Here is a 14,644-nt window from a genome sequence, read left to right as displayed (position 1 = left end):
GTTGTCATTGTTGTTTGGCAGGCCCAGGCTGGATTTGAATCCACCAGCTTGGTGCATGTGGCTGGTGCCCTAGCCGCTGAGCTATAGGCGCTGAGCCTCAAGTGATTCTCTTACAGCCTCCTGGGTAGCTGTTCTTGTCTCTTTTGTGATCACCATAATTTAAATGTGTCACAGAAGTTTAACTATAGGTTGAGTGTGCAATGAGATTAAAAATAAAAAGGTTGGAAAACACTGGTATATGGGGAAAGGCTGGGTGCAGTGGCTGATGTCTGTAATCTCAGTACTCTGGGAGGCTGAGGAGGGAGGATTGGTTAAGCCAAGAGTTCAAGGCCTGCCTGACAAAGAGCAAGACCCTGTCTCTGGTAAGAAAAGGTAGAAAAGTTAGCCAGATGAAGCAGAACTAGCCTATAGTTCCAATTACTTGGGAGGCTGAGGCAGGAGGATTGCTTGAGCCCAGGAGTTTGATGCCAGAGTGAACTATGATAATGCCATTGCACTCTAGCCTGGGTGACAGAGTGAGACTAGAGTCAATTATAATTTAAATAAATAAATAAATAAAGTATATAGGGTGTTATACATAGGTTACTTGCGAATACCATACCATTACTTCCTAGGGACTGGAGAACCATGGATGTTGGTATCCTAGGGGTCCTGGAACCAACCCTATACCAATACCAAGGGACTGCTGTGCTTGCCTCTGGCATCTGAAGCCATCTCCAAAGAATGTCAGAATTGATTTGAGCTGGAAGACCACACCTAGTATCTGCTGCAGAATCACTTGGTGTTTAGACAATTGCCCCCCAAGTTTTGGTGACCAGAGGCAAAGTAGTCTGTGTTGGGCGTTGAATGTTTAGAGTGTCAGAGTAGGAAAAACATTTTGTATTTTTCCCCATCTCACATATCGACCTATTCTAGAATCAGCCACATCTCCAAGGTGCCCTGGTTCCCTTCGCTCAAAAATAGGATTAAAGACCAAGGTCTGGGTGGGCTCCTTGTTACTGGGGTGTTTTTTGCAAATTTTAATAAATATTTTTATAAACGAACATCATTCTTCAAAATGTATTAAAAAGACATTTTCTACAATGAACTGCAAAGGTCATTGAAACCAGACTCTGCACACATATTGAGATTCATAAAACCTCTGTATTTTCTCCCCTTCCACCACTCCCACCTGTGCAGGTAAACGTCTAACCACATGTTATCCTTGTCATTCCTTCTGATTAATGTTTTCTTCTGGCTTGGCGCCTGTGGCTCAAGTGGCTAAGGCGCCAGCCACATACACCTAAGGTGGCGGGTTCGAATCCCCAGCCCAGGCCCGCCAAACAACAACGATGGCTGCAACCAAAAAAATGGCCGGGCGTTATGGCGGGCGCCTGTGATCCCAGCTACTTGGGAGGCTGAGGCAAGAGACTCGCTTGAGCCCAGGAGTTGGAGGTTGCTGTGAGCTGTGATGCCATGGCACTCTACCCAGGGGGACAGCTTGAGGCTCTGTCTCAAAAAAAAAAAGAGTAATAATGTTTTCTTCTACTGAACAAGTATGTGTCCAGCAGCTGGGGAGAGCGCAGCCCTGTCCTGGGCACTGAGAGATGGCTGTGAGCAGGGGAGACAAAACCTTATCCCCAGGGCCAGTGTCAGACCATGAGCCAGGATTGACCATTCAATCATGGATTGAAGGGTGTTGTCTGGAGGAAGAGAATGGATGAGACAAGAAGTGGGGGTGCCTTTTCTGGGGAGGCCAGTGGAGGCCACCCTGAGGGGGTGATGGGAAGTGTGGATGGGGGCACAGGGTGGGGGAGGAGTGTTGGCCTGGCTGGGCAGCCAAAGCCTGTATGGCCAGAGTGCAGTGCTTCCAAAAGGGGTTCCCCAGGGAAGGACCTCTGTTTCAATGGGCATTTTGTGAAGAGAGGAGAGATAGCAGTGGCCATGTGAGATCGTGCCCCAGGCATTTCAGATCTGTTTTTTCAAGGACAGTGTTAAGTTTGGAATCAGTGTTGAAGTTCTATCCTTCAGGCACCTGGGCTCACAGGTCTTGAGGAGGAAGGTACCTGCAAACCTGGAGAGCTCCACGGGTCTGTCCTCCTGGGTCCCAGGGACTCATTTGTCCCTGATACTGCCACTCCTGCCCCAGGCAAACCACACCTCCTTCCTTCCTTTCCACAAACTGGGGAGAAAGAGCTCATTCTCTGGGAGAGCCCTTTGGGCCCAACCACAAGCTCTGCATTCAGTGAGCCTGGCTCTCCTGGGACAAATACGTGGTCCGGTTCAGCCCCCTGCCTCTGCCAGGCGCACAGCCTGCCACCTGCACAGGTCTCTGGGCTGCACGCCCTGAGACCCTGCACTGCTCTGACCACAGCGCCTCTGGCCACTCCCTCCAGACAATGTCCACAGATGGGGGGACTGTCAGCCCCTCTCTGGGCCCCTAGCCCACCTCCTTCCTGAGTTCCCTGTCCTCCTGGGGAAGCTCTGAGGTCACCCAGGAGCTGCTCCCAGGGACCCCTTCACCTCTAGTCCCCCATCCCTGATCTCATTGTGTCCCTTGGCCACTGGGACTCCACCCAATAGGCCACATGGGAGTGGTCTACGGAGGACACCACACATGGGTCACCTGGCTGTGCTGGGATGAGGACACTGATGATAAATGGGCCCCAGAAGAGGCAGCATGAGGCCTGGTGCTCAGCAGGGCTTTGAAAGGGCTGGGTCTGCCCAGGAGGCATCAGCACCCTTGGGCCCTCTCAGGTCTTCTCAGGCCAGGGCTTCCCTGACTTGTTGGCCAAAGAATTAGAACCTGGGACACACCTCCTGTCTTGCTGAGGGGTGAGGTCACAGGGTCTCCACAATTCCCCCCATTCCTAGAGTGGAGCTGTAGGCTCCCTGACATGGCAAGGAGTCTCCTCTGACCCTTATGGTCACATTGACTCTCTGAACCTCATACTCTTTGCCTATACACGGGAGCTATGACAAAGACTCCATCCCAGGGCTACTAGAGGGTCAATGTGACAGTTGGTGTACAATGCTTGCTCAGGAAGCCCAACCCTCAACAGTGCCCAAGGTCAGCACTGGTGCAACCTCAATGTTATCAAAACTGCAGCACCCATCCAGGCACAGTGGCTCGTGTCTGTAATCTCAGAGCTTTGTGTGGCTGAGGAGGGAGGCTCACTTGAAGACAGGAGCTTCAGACCAAACTAGACAATATAGTGAGACCCCAGTCTCTACAAAAAATGAAAAGATTACCCAGATATAGTGACACCTGTAGTCCCAGCTACTGAGGAGGCTGAGGTAGGAGATCGCCTGAGCCCAGGAATTTGAGGCTGCAGTGAGCTACGATGGTGTCACTGCATTCTTGCCAGGGTGACACAGTGAAACCCTGTCTCTAAAAGAACAAAAAACAGGGCGGTGCCTGTGGCTCAGTGAGTAGGGCGCTGGCCCCATATACTGAGGGTGGCGGGTTCAAACCTGGCCCTGGCCAAACTGCAGCAAAAAAATAGCCAGGCATCATGGTGGGTGCCTGTAGTTCCAGCTACTCAGGAGGCTGAGGCAAGAGAATCACCTAAGCCCAAGAGCTGGAGGTTGCTGTGAGCTGTGTCATAGCACTCTACTGAGGGCGACATAGTGAGATTCTGTCATAAACAAATAAAATAAAATAAAATGGAAAAATTGGCCAGGTGTTGTGGTGGGTGCCTATAGTCCCAGCTACTGGGGAGGCTGAGGCAAGAGGATTGCTTGAGCCCAAAAGTTTGAGGTTGGCTCAGTACACATAGCTCAGTGGGTAAGGTGCTGAGCAGGTTTGAACCTGGTTCAGGCCTGCCAAACAACAATAACTACAACAACAAAATAGCTGGGCATTGTGGTGCTCACCTGTGGTCCCAACTACTCGGGAAGCTGAGGCAAGAGAATTGCTTTAAGCTCAAGAGTTGGAGGTTGCTGTGAACTGTGACGCACAGCGCTCTATCCTGGATGACAGAGTGAGAGTCTTGTCTAAAAAAAAAATAGAAATTGGGTGGCACCTGTGGCTGAAAGGAGTAGGGCGCCAGCCCCGTATGCAGGAGGTAGTGGGTTCAAACCCAGCCCTGTCCAAAAACTGCAGAAACATTGTTAGCTAGGTAGAAAGGTTTTTCTGGAATCATAAATGTTTTGAAACTAGAGAGCTGATGGTGTTTGCACCAAATGGCACTGACTGAGCTGTTCAGTGTGAAATGTATGTTATGTGAATTTCATCAAACAAAATAAATAAAAATAAAATAATATAAAAAGAAATATGAGTTGGCTCCTCCCACACTGGGAAGTGGGTACCTGCCAAAAGGAGGGACAGAAGTAGCCCCCAGGAAAGGGCTCCGACCGGGTTGAGGTGGGAGGGCCCCCCATGTCTGCCTGCACTTCAAGTGGGGCAGGTCTGTCCTGCTCGTGCAAATAAACACGCCCACAGGGTGACAGTTCTTTGGTTGTCTGTTTTTTATTATTATAAAAAATATGTTACAAAACAGTATCATTCATCATATAATTCTTGCTCATGTTCATTTTTTTAAAAATTTAAAGTAATAAAAAAAGTCATTTTATAAAATAATACAAAAGGGCCTGATCTGCTGGGGCAGGGATGGGGGAGTCTGTGGGGGGAGGATTCAGTGCTTCGCTCCTGGCTCCCCACCACCACTGGAGGCTCAGGGGAGCAGGTGGGGCTGAGAAAGACCCGCAGGCCACACCTAGGTTGACAGCAGGTCCCCACCTCAGGCCTCCTGAAGGCAGGGCAAGAGGAACAGGGAAGGCTGGGGTGTGGTTGGGCTGGTCGGCTGGGGAGACAACCGGGCCTACTGGTGGGGCGGAGGTGGGGGAGGTGTGGCTCCTCCTCTAGGAGGCCCCTTAGGTCCCGCTGCTCAGCATCCCTAGCAGCTTGCTGGGCTCCAGGCCCTGCTGCTGGGCGACTGTCTGCACATCAAAGCCCATATGCATGAGGAACTGGGCCACATTCATCTCCTGCCCGGTGAATTGGTCCCGGATGGTGGGGCACGAGGGGTTGCAGTGGGGCCATGGGCAGCTGTCCACCAGGTGGACGGGGCAGCCCTTCAGGGGGGTTCTGCTGGCCTTGTGGCTGTCTTGGAGGCTCCTGTCCCAGCAATGAAGCGCACGGGGAAGCGAGGTACCCTTCACCTGGACATCTGTCCAGTGGCTGTGGATGGAAACCCAGCTGGGGTTACTGGTGTGGAAAGGCTACCACAGGGAGGCAGTCTCAGTTCTTGTCCCATAGCTATTGGCACCATAGGCAGCCTGGAAAGTCCTTGAGGAAAATCCTTTACTTATAGCCAGAGGAGGCTGGCAGGAGGCAAGCTGGGGTTGGTGGTGGAGATGGGGACTGTGGGAGCTAACACTGCCAACACAAGCTGCCCCAGGGCCTGAGGACACTGACCTCCGGATGATGATCTCATGGGAGAGGCAGGCCGGGGCAAAGCTGGCCCTGGTGAGGGGGGAGACAGTGGCCTGTGAGCCCCATGTTCCCCTTAGCCCCTTCCTCACTCCTTGGGAGCTGCCCCCAGCCTGACCTCCACCCCTTCCTGTTGCCACCAGCCCCACTGCTGGCCCAGGCCTTGGCCCACAGGATGGCAGGGAGCATGCTCCTGCTCAGGTTGGTCTTGAACTTCTGGCCTTGGGCAATCCTCCTGCCTTAGCCTCCCTGAAGGCCTTTTTTTTTTTTTTTTTGCAGTTTTGCAGTTTTTTGGCCAGGACTAGGCTTGAACCTGCCACCCCTGGTATATGGGGCTAGCGCCCCACTCTTTGAGCCACAGGTACCACCCAAGGCCTCTACTTTTAAGTCAAGTGGTTGACTACAGATTTGGAGGACTGAGTGAACCACCAGGAGTGGTGGGCCCCAGACCGGCACACTCACGGCACGTCTCTGAGTGTATCACGCAGCTCACGGCCCACATTTTGGATGTACAGCCACTGGCCCTCCTGCACTGGTTGCCCTGTGAGGTGCACGTTGTCCACAGTCAGCTGGGCCTCGTCAAACAGCCACTGCACCACAAACACAGGACCTGGGCAGGGGAGGGGCATGGCTTAGCCCAGCCTTCCTGCCTCTGACCTCTCCACACTGGTCCTGGTCAGCCCCATGGCAGTCTCTCCCCATAATGTCACCACCAGCACCACAAGAGCGTGTCTCCTTCTTTAATACCATCCTTCTGTAAGGAGAGACAAAGCTAATCCCACAACCTCAGCCTGGCCCTGGGGGCTCCACCTGGACCGAAGTTTAGCAATATGTCCCCTCGCATGTGACCTTTCAACTCCCAAGTGTAGAACCAGGGAGGGACTGACCTAAGGCCCTACAGCAGAAATGGGCTGCCCACGGATTCACCTGCAAAGCACACCACTAACCACCTGCATAGACACCAACCATCTGGTTCTCCTGGGACCATGGGTTTCAATGCCAAAAGTAGGAAAGTCCAGACAAGTGGCAGGGACTAATCACTCTGCAGATGTGGCTCCCCAGGCCAGGGCAGCATCCCCAGGCCCAGCTTCTGAGGGGCTGGGCTCATATTGTATGTGCAGGAGAGGGCCCAAGAGAGTGTGGATGCCGCACAGCCCCCACTCACAGCGCAGAGTCGGGTAGACTTTGTAGCCAAAGAAGCAGTTCCACTCCTCACCCTCCCGGAACTGGCGCCGGCAGCGCTCCGGGACCAAACCGTTCCAGTACCTGGGGCCATAGTGCACATGAGGCTTGGTGGCCTTGCCTCTGCACCACGAACTTTCCCGGCCCTTTGAACAGGGAGGCTGGCTTGGGCGGGCTCTTCAGGGTACCTGATGCCCCGGCGGATGGCCTCCGTGGGTGCACAAGTGACGGTGTCCAGGCAGTCTGTGCCGCGGTACTGCTTGTTGTCCAGAAACCAGCCTGAGTCCGCCAGGCCCCGTACCTGGATGGCTGGGTAGCCCAGCTCCGCCAGCTGCTCAGCCACACGGTCCACATTTAGTAGCACCCCTGTGCCCCCAGCACTGCAGGGGAAGCCGCATGTGAGGCCCAATGGCTGGGTGAGGTGCTTAGCCCCAGTCCACACTGGGGGAGATGGTATCCCATTTACTCAGAACTGCAGACATGTTTCCTCCTTATGGACAAGACCTGGGCACTTCGGGAGGCAGAGAAAGGCTGGCAGAACTCTGGACAAGGGCCCACAGGTGAGGTTGGCAGGTCATGGAACCAGACCCCTCTGCCAGCCACCCTCGGCCCTCTCTCTCCAGGCCCAAACCTGGAGCCACCCCACATATACACTGAACCTTCCCTCCTTCCTCACTATCAATTTGCTTCCCTTTCCTTATCTCAAAATGAAGATAATCTATTTGACTTCGAAGCCCCTTGGTTCCTCTGCGTACTTGGTGGAATGCTGTTACCAGAAGGGGTGATCACCCACTACAGGATGACTGTCAGCGGCTGACCCCTGACTGCCTATTGGGATTGCTGCAGCCAAGTCTTCCCCTGTGCCAACAGCCATTCATCTGGAAGCCTTCTCTGGCCAGTTCCCAGGTACAGAAGCCAGACCTCAGAGCTCCCTACCCATGCTGGTTCTCCTAGCTCCAGCCTCTGTCCTCCTGGCACTTGCCAAGGTCTAGCAAGGCTAGAGGCACCAGGGCTCCACAAGGCCAGAAGACTGGACACTGGGGTCTACCCAAGGCTCATTCCCCTCCCTCCTCACACATCTTCCTCAGCTTTGTCCAGGGTCTGCCCCATCCCTCCAGCATCCCCATACTCCATCAACATGCCCCCACTCCCATCCCCTCCCCACCCTGCCCTGCCTACCTGCTCCCGGCCAGCAGCAGCACCTTGGCCCCGCTCAGCCCTCTGCCCAGGAGCTCCCGCACCACCTCCTGGATGATGAGGGCACCCATGAAGGCATACTCATCTGTGTAGGGGAGGAGGTGGCTTCAGTTGGGGGCCTAGGCAGGAAAGAAAGGCCTCCTGCCCCAGGTTGGCTGGAAGAGGGGTCTGACTCTAGCTGGGGGCTGAAGAGGGAGTCTTCCAGGGATGAGCCAGAGCTGGAGTGGACTGAGTGGAGATGGCTCATGCATACAAGGCCAGGCTGGGGGCCCCTCCCCAGGGAACACAGAGGAATAAGAACCACCACAGAGGTCTAGTCATGGACAAGCAGATAGTGTGTGCCTGGGGTAGGCACCATGGGACACAATGTCAAGATGTGAGAAAGTCACAAGGCTGGAAGTCTGCTTCTCCCCAGAAGCCCAGGTCCCTGGCCTGTCATGCCCAAGGAAGGCGGGGAACTCACTCTTCTCAGACTTAGATGAAGCCCCACTCCAAACGTCACTGGAGCAGTAGGGGATGAAACTGCAACACAGACCTGTGTGAGGCTGCCGTGGACTTCAGCTGCCTAGGGGCCTCCAGGAAGGAACCCTCCAGGTGGGAACCCCATAGGATGGGACCTAAAGGAAGGGATTTCCCCCCAAGGACCATCCCCAGGACAGGACCTCACCCAGGAAGGACTCCCCTCCACTAAGGACCCCCCCTTGGTCAGGAAGGCCCCGCTCCAAGAAGACCCTCATGTCTCCTCTTACACCATGTTCGCATTCCACCAGTGGGGGTTCTCCTCTGGCTGCGAGGACAGGATGCCGGTGCCTGCGGACAGAGGTGGTGAGTCTTTGTGGTGGGAAGAGCCATGTGGGGATGGAGACTATAGGAAGGAGTGGGGAAAGTGGGGGCTCCCATTGGGCCCCAGCAAGGGAGGCAGAGTGCTGCTAACCTGAACCCAGGTTGGGGAATGCGGGATGAACGGTTGGCTACCCCAGGAAGCCACCATGGCCATTGTGTCCGGCCAGGTTCTGGCACTGGATGCGACCCTCGATACCTCCACCCTCCACCAGCTGCCGGGAAGGGGTAGGATCGCGACTGGAGCAGCCCTGGTAAGCACCTACAAGTTGTCTGTGGAACGGAACCCAGAAGGTGAGAGCGACAACTCTCTGGTCTTAGGAAACTCAAAGGCTCGCTGGGGTGCACGCTGCAGGGAGAGAAGGGGCTTCCTCCGGACTCTGGGACTGCAAGCCTGCTGACCTGTGCGAGTGCGTGGCCAATCTTTGGAGCTCATTAGGCGCCGCATGGTGTCGTATCTGGAGTCGCAGTTCTCCCGGTTGAAGCAGTACCAACCACCTGTGGGCACAGCCGCCACGTTCAGGGCCCGGGGCGCCAAAGGACCCCCGCCCGGTCCACCGCCACGCCCCTGGGACGCACCTTCTAGAAAGAGCAGCCACCGCCGACTGCCCTTGGACTCCTTCAGGTAGTAGCTGCAGGGAAGGACGCGCGAAGCGGGCGGTCAGATGGAATTGCAGACACCTCCGCCCCGCGCGCCCCCTCGCGCGGTTGAAGAAAGGGTCGCTCCACCTGTCGCCACGCGCGCGCACGAGGCAGCCGCACGGGGGCGCCAGCGGCCAGGCCCACAAGGGGAGCACCGCCGGGCGAGCGGTTTCGGCCCTCCCCGGGAGGTGGCGCTCGCGGACAGGGAAGGGCCGCAAGGGGCTGTGTGGTCCGTGGAAAATCCCCACCGCCAGCTTGGAGCGGGCCCCGCTACAACCTCGGCGCCAAAGCGGACTGAGGAGGTTCTCCCTGGGCACGCAGTGGCACTCAAAGGGTAGAAAGCGCCCACACTGGAGCGGTGTGCGTGGGCGGGAGAGATGGGACGCGCCAGGCGGGCGTGGAGGGGCGCGGGCGCCACGGAGGCGGTGTCGTAGCCTTGCTACCAAGTCCTGACCTAGCGTCCCACTTCTCGGGCTGTCGTCGATCCACTGAGCGCTTGGCATCCCCATCCCTCCCCTACCCTCACAGCCTCACATCTGTCCTTTATCTACTTTGGGGCCGGCGACGGGGTGAAGTCTGCACCCCAGGTCCATGTTTCAAACTGCTCTCCTCCTTTCCGCCTGGCGTTGGGATCCCTGGCAGTCCAGAGTTGAACTAAAGTGGGGGTGGGGGGATAGCAGGACTCTCCCCGCCCCCCTGTGTCACCTCTTCCTACTGGAACCAGGGGCACTCTATTCGGACTGCCATCTCCCCGCCCAGGGACCGAAGGACGCGAGCTGAGGGGTCAGTGCCCGATCTGGCCGGGCACCAGGCTTTGGAGTACTACCCTGGTCCCCGCAGGGAGAGTCATCAGCCGGCCCTCTCTGGGGCCAGCACCACCAGACGCCCGAGACGGGAGTCTTTTCCCCTGGGGGGAGAACTGCCAGGCCAGTAGGGAGGATCCAGCGCAGAGACTCAGCGCGTCCGGGCGGGGGGAGAAAGGCGGAGGTGCAGGCACTGAGGCGGCCTCCACAGCCCAAAGGGGTCCACAGGTAGGGGTGCGCCGGGGCCCACGGGTCGGGGTCCTGGCCCGCGCAGGCCTTACCCGGCTGGGCTGCCGTCATTGCAGGTCACCGACGTGTTGAGCAGGAGGTGCAAGCGCAGGTCCTCGTTGAGCTGCTGCGCAGAGCACGGGTACAGAGACTGCGCTAGGCTTTTAACCTGCGCCATGAAGCTGTCCATGTTGCCCTCCACGGCTGTGAAGTCCAGCGGGAAGCTCTCCACCGGCTGTCCGGCCGCCGGCGCCGCCTCGGCCCGCTGCGGGGGTTGTGGAGGTGGCTGCTGACCGCGGCGCCGCCAGGTCTTCTTGCCCTCGCTGCCCCCGACCCAGTGCAGCAGGCCCAGCAGCAGCAACACGCGCACCCTTCGGCCCATGGCCATGCCGCTAGGGTCTACGGCCACCTGCGGAGAGCGAGTGGCCTTGAGGCAGTGGCGGTGGGGGCGCTGGGCCGGGGGCGCCAGGCGGCGGGCTACTGGCCGCTCCTGCTCGCTCGGCCCGGCTCCCGCCCGCCGGGCCTGGCCGAGGAAGCGCGGGGGTCAGGCGTCGAGGCTCTCAGGGCCAGGTGCCGTCGGCCTCCGCAGCTGGGGCTCCGCACCCGGCCGGCCGAGGGCAGCGCAGGGTCTGGGTGCTCTGGCTCCGGCCCGCGCCAATGAGCGGCGTGGGCCGAGCCTGGGCGTAGTTTGCGGGGGCCGCGGCGGCCTGGGTGCTCGCGCGTTAGATGTGCCGCCGCCGCCGCCGCCGTCGCCCGGGCTTGGCGGAGGGGGGAGGGGGCCGCGCTCGCTCTTTTCTTGGCGGAGGCATCGCCTTTTCTTCCCAAACCGCAAGGCTGACGGAGGGGCCTGGATTACCCCGCCGCGGCCGCCGGAGGCGCTCCCGGCCCAGCTCCGTGGGGGGCACCGCGGCCGAGCGGCCCCGGCGGCTCCATTCACCGTGGCCAGCCCGGCGCCGCCGCCCCCGCCCCCCGGGCAGCTGGATGGGGAGGTGAGGGGGGCACGACGGGGAGGAGCTACGCTTTTCCGCGCCGGGGGGCTCTGCCTGTGGCTCAGCGGGCCGCGCCCGACGGGCTGGGGACGCAGGGCGGACGCGCTCACCTGGGTCCGACAGGGTCTCCCTCACCCTCCACTGACCAGGTCCAGAGCAGCCCGTGGGCAACTCAGACTCCGGCCGGGCATTCCCTGCCCCATCCCGGACGGCCCGGCGCCCCGCGCTCACCGCGGCCAGCGCTGTCGGCCCCGTGGCCGGCCCGGGCTTCTCAGCTTAGCTCGCCCTGCGCCGCCCCGCTGGTGTGCCGGGCTCGGCTGCGCTCCCCCTCTGGCGCTGGCGCGGAGCCGCCAGGGACTTTTATCCAGCAGGGCCCCCCAGGATCAAAGCGGCGGCGGACACAGGGCTTCGCGCCGAGGGGCCGGCAGCAGCGGCGCCGGGGCCTCCGGGAGGAGCGGACAGGTGGGGCGCGAGGCCCTGTCTTCCTCGGCGACCTGCAGGAGGGACCGGTTGCCTCTGCACGGCGCCGCGGGGGAGTCGCCCAGTCCTGCGACTGAGGGGGCCGATTCTGGGCGGCTCTCGAAGCCGCTGCTTTGGGGGGGGGGGCGATGACTTACTGAGGTCGGTAGACCGTGGGGTGAAGCCCTGGACATCCCTCCCTGGCTGCCGCACCCCTTGCAAAGGACCCTCAAGAACCTCTTCCTGCCCCAGAGGCCACTGCGGGAGGGGCCGAGGGTGGGAGTTGGTTGGCTCGGTAACCAAGTGCCTCTGCACCGCCGCCTCACCTGAGCACACCTCCTACCACACCCCAAGGTTTAGATCACTGAGGACAATGACATTGCTGTCAGGAAGCAAAATTGGAGGAGTGGGGACAGGTGTTTGCTCAGGAAGGCTTCTGGCTCCAGTGGTGGTGGGGAAAACAGAAGCACAAATTCACCCTAGAACACACAAAGCTCAGTCTGCCACTGTAACTGGCTTTTCCTCCTGCAGTCTGGTGGATGTCATTACCTCCATTCTGACCCTTTGGGACAAGGGTACAGACCCAGAGCAGGGCTTCCAGAGCCCCTCCTGATTAAGGGCCATGGGCGGCATGCAGCACCAATGGGGCAGGTGGTTAAACGGGGGGGTGGGGGGGGTGGGGGCGTGGGGGGGGGAGCGAGGGGCCTGCCTGCCAACCCCAGCAGCGCCCAGGTTGCACGCAGAGCTGGAGGAAGAACATCCCAGCACACCCTGCAGTCTCAGCAGACCATACTGCTAGATTCTTGCAAAACAGCTAAAGACCAAAGGGGACTCTTAAGAACTGTTGCATATGTGTTAGAGGAGCATGAGGAGCCCTGGTGTGAACCACAGGCCTATGGTCTGGCTGAGGTGCCTGGGAGGTGGGTTGTGGGACAAGCACAGGTTCACTAACAGGCACTGAAGCAGGGGCACACTCATGTCCCTGATAATGGAAAATGAGTTCAGAGAAGCTAACAGAAAATCAAGACTTGCAATTAGCTCTGCTCCTTCAGAAATCCTGGTGCGGTCAGTTTAAAGGCTATGCTTAGAACTGGCCAGAAGCAGGAATTTCATACACAGGTGCCAGCCTGAGGTGTCCTCCCATCACCCCCTGCAGGGAGGGAAGTCTGTCCTGGGCCCGTCTCAACATTAAGCAAGAGCCTGCCTCAGCAGTCCTCTGCCTCCCAGGGCTGCTCCTCTGGCCCAGGACAGAGATAGGACTTGCTGCTCCCTGCATGGCCAGGACATGCCTACTAGATTTCACCATGCTGACCTGGCTCTGAGCCATTTCCATGACCTTTCTCTGTGCCTCTGTTTCCTCTTTAAAGCGGAGCAGTGACCATACCTCTATCAGAGGGCTGCTGCAGGGTTATGGGAGCCCAGGACAGGACGGCAGTTATGACTGCCAGCAAAACAGTCAGGATAAGAAAAGAGCATGAGGCTGGGCACCTGTGGCTCAAGTGGCTAAGGCACCAGCCACATACACCTAAGGTGGCAGGTTTGAATCCAGCCCAGGCCCGTCAAACAATAATGATGACTGCAACCAAAAAATAACCTGGCATTGTGGTAGGCGCCTGTGGTCCCAGCTACTTGGGACGCTGAGGCAGAATTGCTTGAGCCCAGGAGTTGGAGGTTGCTGTGAGCTGTGATGCCACAGCACTCTACCCAGGGGGTACAGCTTGAGGCTCTGTCTCAAAAAAAAAGAAAGTGTGACTAGCTGGGCATGGTGGCTCACACCTATAATCCCAGCACTGTGGGAGGCTGAGGAGGGAGAAGTGCTTGAGCTGAGGAGTTCGAGACTCATCTGAGCGAGAGTGAGACCCCTACTCATGAAAAAAATGGAAAAACCCAGCCAGGTGCCGAGGCAAGTGCCTATAATCCCAGGGGCTTCTGGAGGCTGAGGCAGCGGAATGCTCACAAACCGGAGTCCGAGGGTGTAGTGAGCTACCAAGCCACTGCACTCTGCTCAGGGACATAGGGTAGGACTCTGTCTCAAGCAAAAAAAAAAAAAAAAAAGGAAAGAAAGAAAGGAGCATGAATATTATATTCTCTGATGTTTGTTGTAACATGATTTAGTCTGTACATTGAACCAAAATCAGTTCATATTTTGGTTTATTCAACACTAGTAGCAGAAGCAAAAAGGGGCTCAACACCTTCTGTCTCAGAGTGCTTCTGACCTTCTGTCTCAGTCTCACTTCTCTGCAGCTCCTTCCATGACCCAGTGACTGACAGGTTACAGGGTCCCTGAGGCTCCACAGCTACTCACACCCAGGTCTGCCTCTGACTCTGTCCTCATACTCCTCCCTCCCGCAGGGCCAGCTTACCCTCTGCACCAGGGGCTGCCCCACCCAGAGTTTTCAGCACCTAAAATCTGGCAGAATTTCCTGGGAGGGCGGGTTCTAGGAGCCACCAGGCACTGAGGCCTGGCTTCTAGGCCACATGTACTAGCAGCTACTTTGGCCCAGACAAGTGTGAGGAAGGGGGACCTGGGATCTATTGTTGATGGCTCAGATGCCACCTCATGCCCTGTGGTCAAAAACACAGAGAATAGGTTTGGCACCCGTAGCTCAGCATTTAGGGTGCCAGCCACATGTACCAGGGCTGGTAGGTTCGAACCCAGCTAAAGCCTGCTAAACAAACACAAAATAGCTGGGCATTGTGGTGGGCACCTGTAGTCCCAGCTAGAGGGGAGGCTGAGGCAAAAGAATCGCTTGAGCCCAAGAGTTCGAGGTTGCTGTGACTTGTGATGCCATGGCACTCTACCGAAGGTGACATAGTGAGACTCTGTCTCATTAAAAACCAAAAAAATCGGCTCGGCGCCTATAGCTCAACCGGCTAAGGCGCCAGCCACG

General features: G+C 57.8%; 1 protein-coding gene across 1 annotated transcript; it reads right to left on the bottom strand.

The window, feature by feature from the left end:
* Positions 1-4,431: 4,431 nt before the first annotated feature.
* Positions 4,432-11,021, bottom strand: NOTUM (notum, palmitoleoyl-protein carboxylesterase). Its single transcript, XM_003786049.3, has 11 exons — positions 10,359-11,021; positions 9,212-9,264; positions 9,035-9,130; positions 8,542-8,602; positions 8,256-8,314; positions 7,775-7,877; positions 6,784-6,975; positions 6,579-6,679; positions 5,876-6,023; positions 5,399-5,446; positions 4,432-5,161 (listed from the first exon to the last, which is right to left on the bottom strand). The coding sequence occupies exons 1-11, from the start codon at positions 10,691-10,693 to the stop codon at positions 4,855-4,857; spliced, it is 1,503 nt and encodes a 500-aa protein (XP_003786097.1). The 5' UTR covers positions 10,694-11,021; the 3' UTR covers positions 4,432-4,854.
* Positions 11,022-14,644: the final 3,623 nt, after the last annotated feature.

The sequence above is a fragment of the Otolemur garnettii genome, unplaced genomic scaffold (genome assembly GCF_000181295.1).
Source record: "Otolemur garnettii isolate 467f Iridium unplaced genomic scaffold, OtoGar3 scaffold00018, whole genome shotgun sequence".
Taxonomy (NCBI): Eukaryota; Metazoa; Chordata; class Mammalia; order Primates; family Galagidae; genus Otolemur; species Otolemur garnettii.
Note: the sequence above shows the minus strand (reverse complement) of the source record. Positions and strands in the feature narration are given on the sequence as shown.

Coding starts and splice junctions, on each gene's coding strand:
- NOTUM (XM_003786049.3), bottom strand. CDS start 10,693: ATGGCCATGGGCCGAAGGGTGCGCGTGTTGCTGCTGCTGGGCCTGCTG. Junction 9,265..10,358: donor AATGACGGCAGCCCAGCCGG/GTAAGGCCTGCG, acceptor CCTTCCCTGCAG/CTACTACCTGAAGGAGTCCA. Junction 8,603..9,034: donor TTGGCCACGCACTCGCACAG/GTCAGCAGGCTT, acceptor CTCTGTCCGCAG/GCACCGGCATCCTGTCCTCG.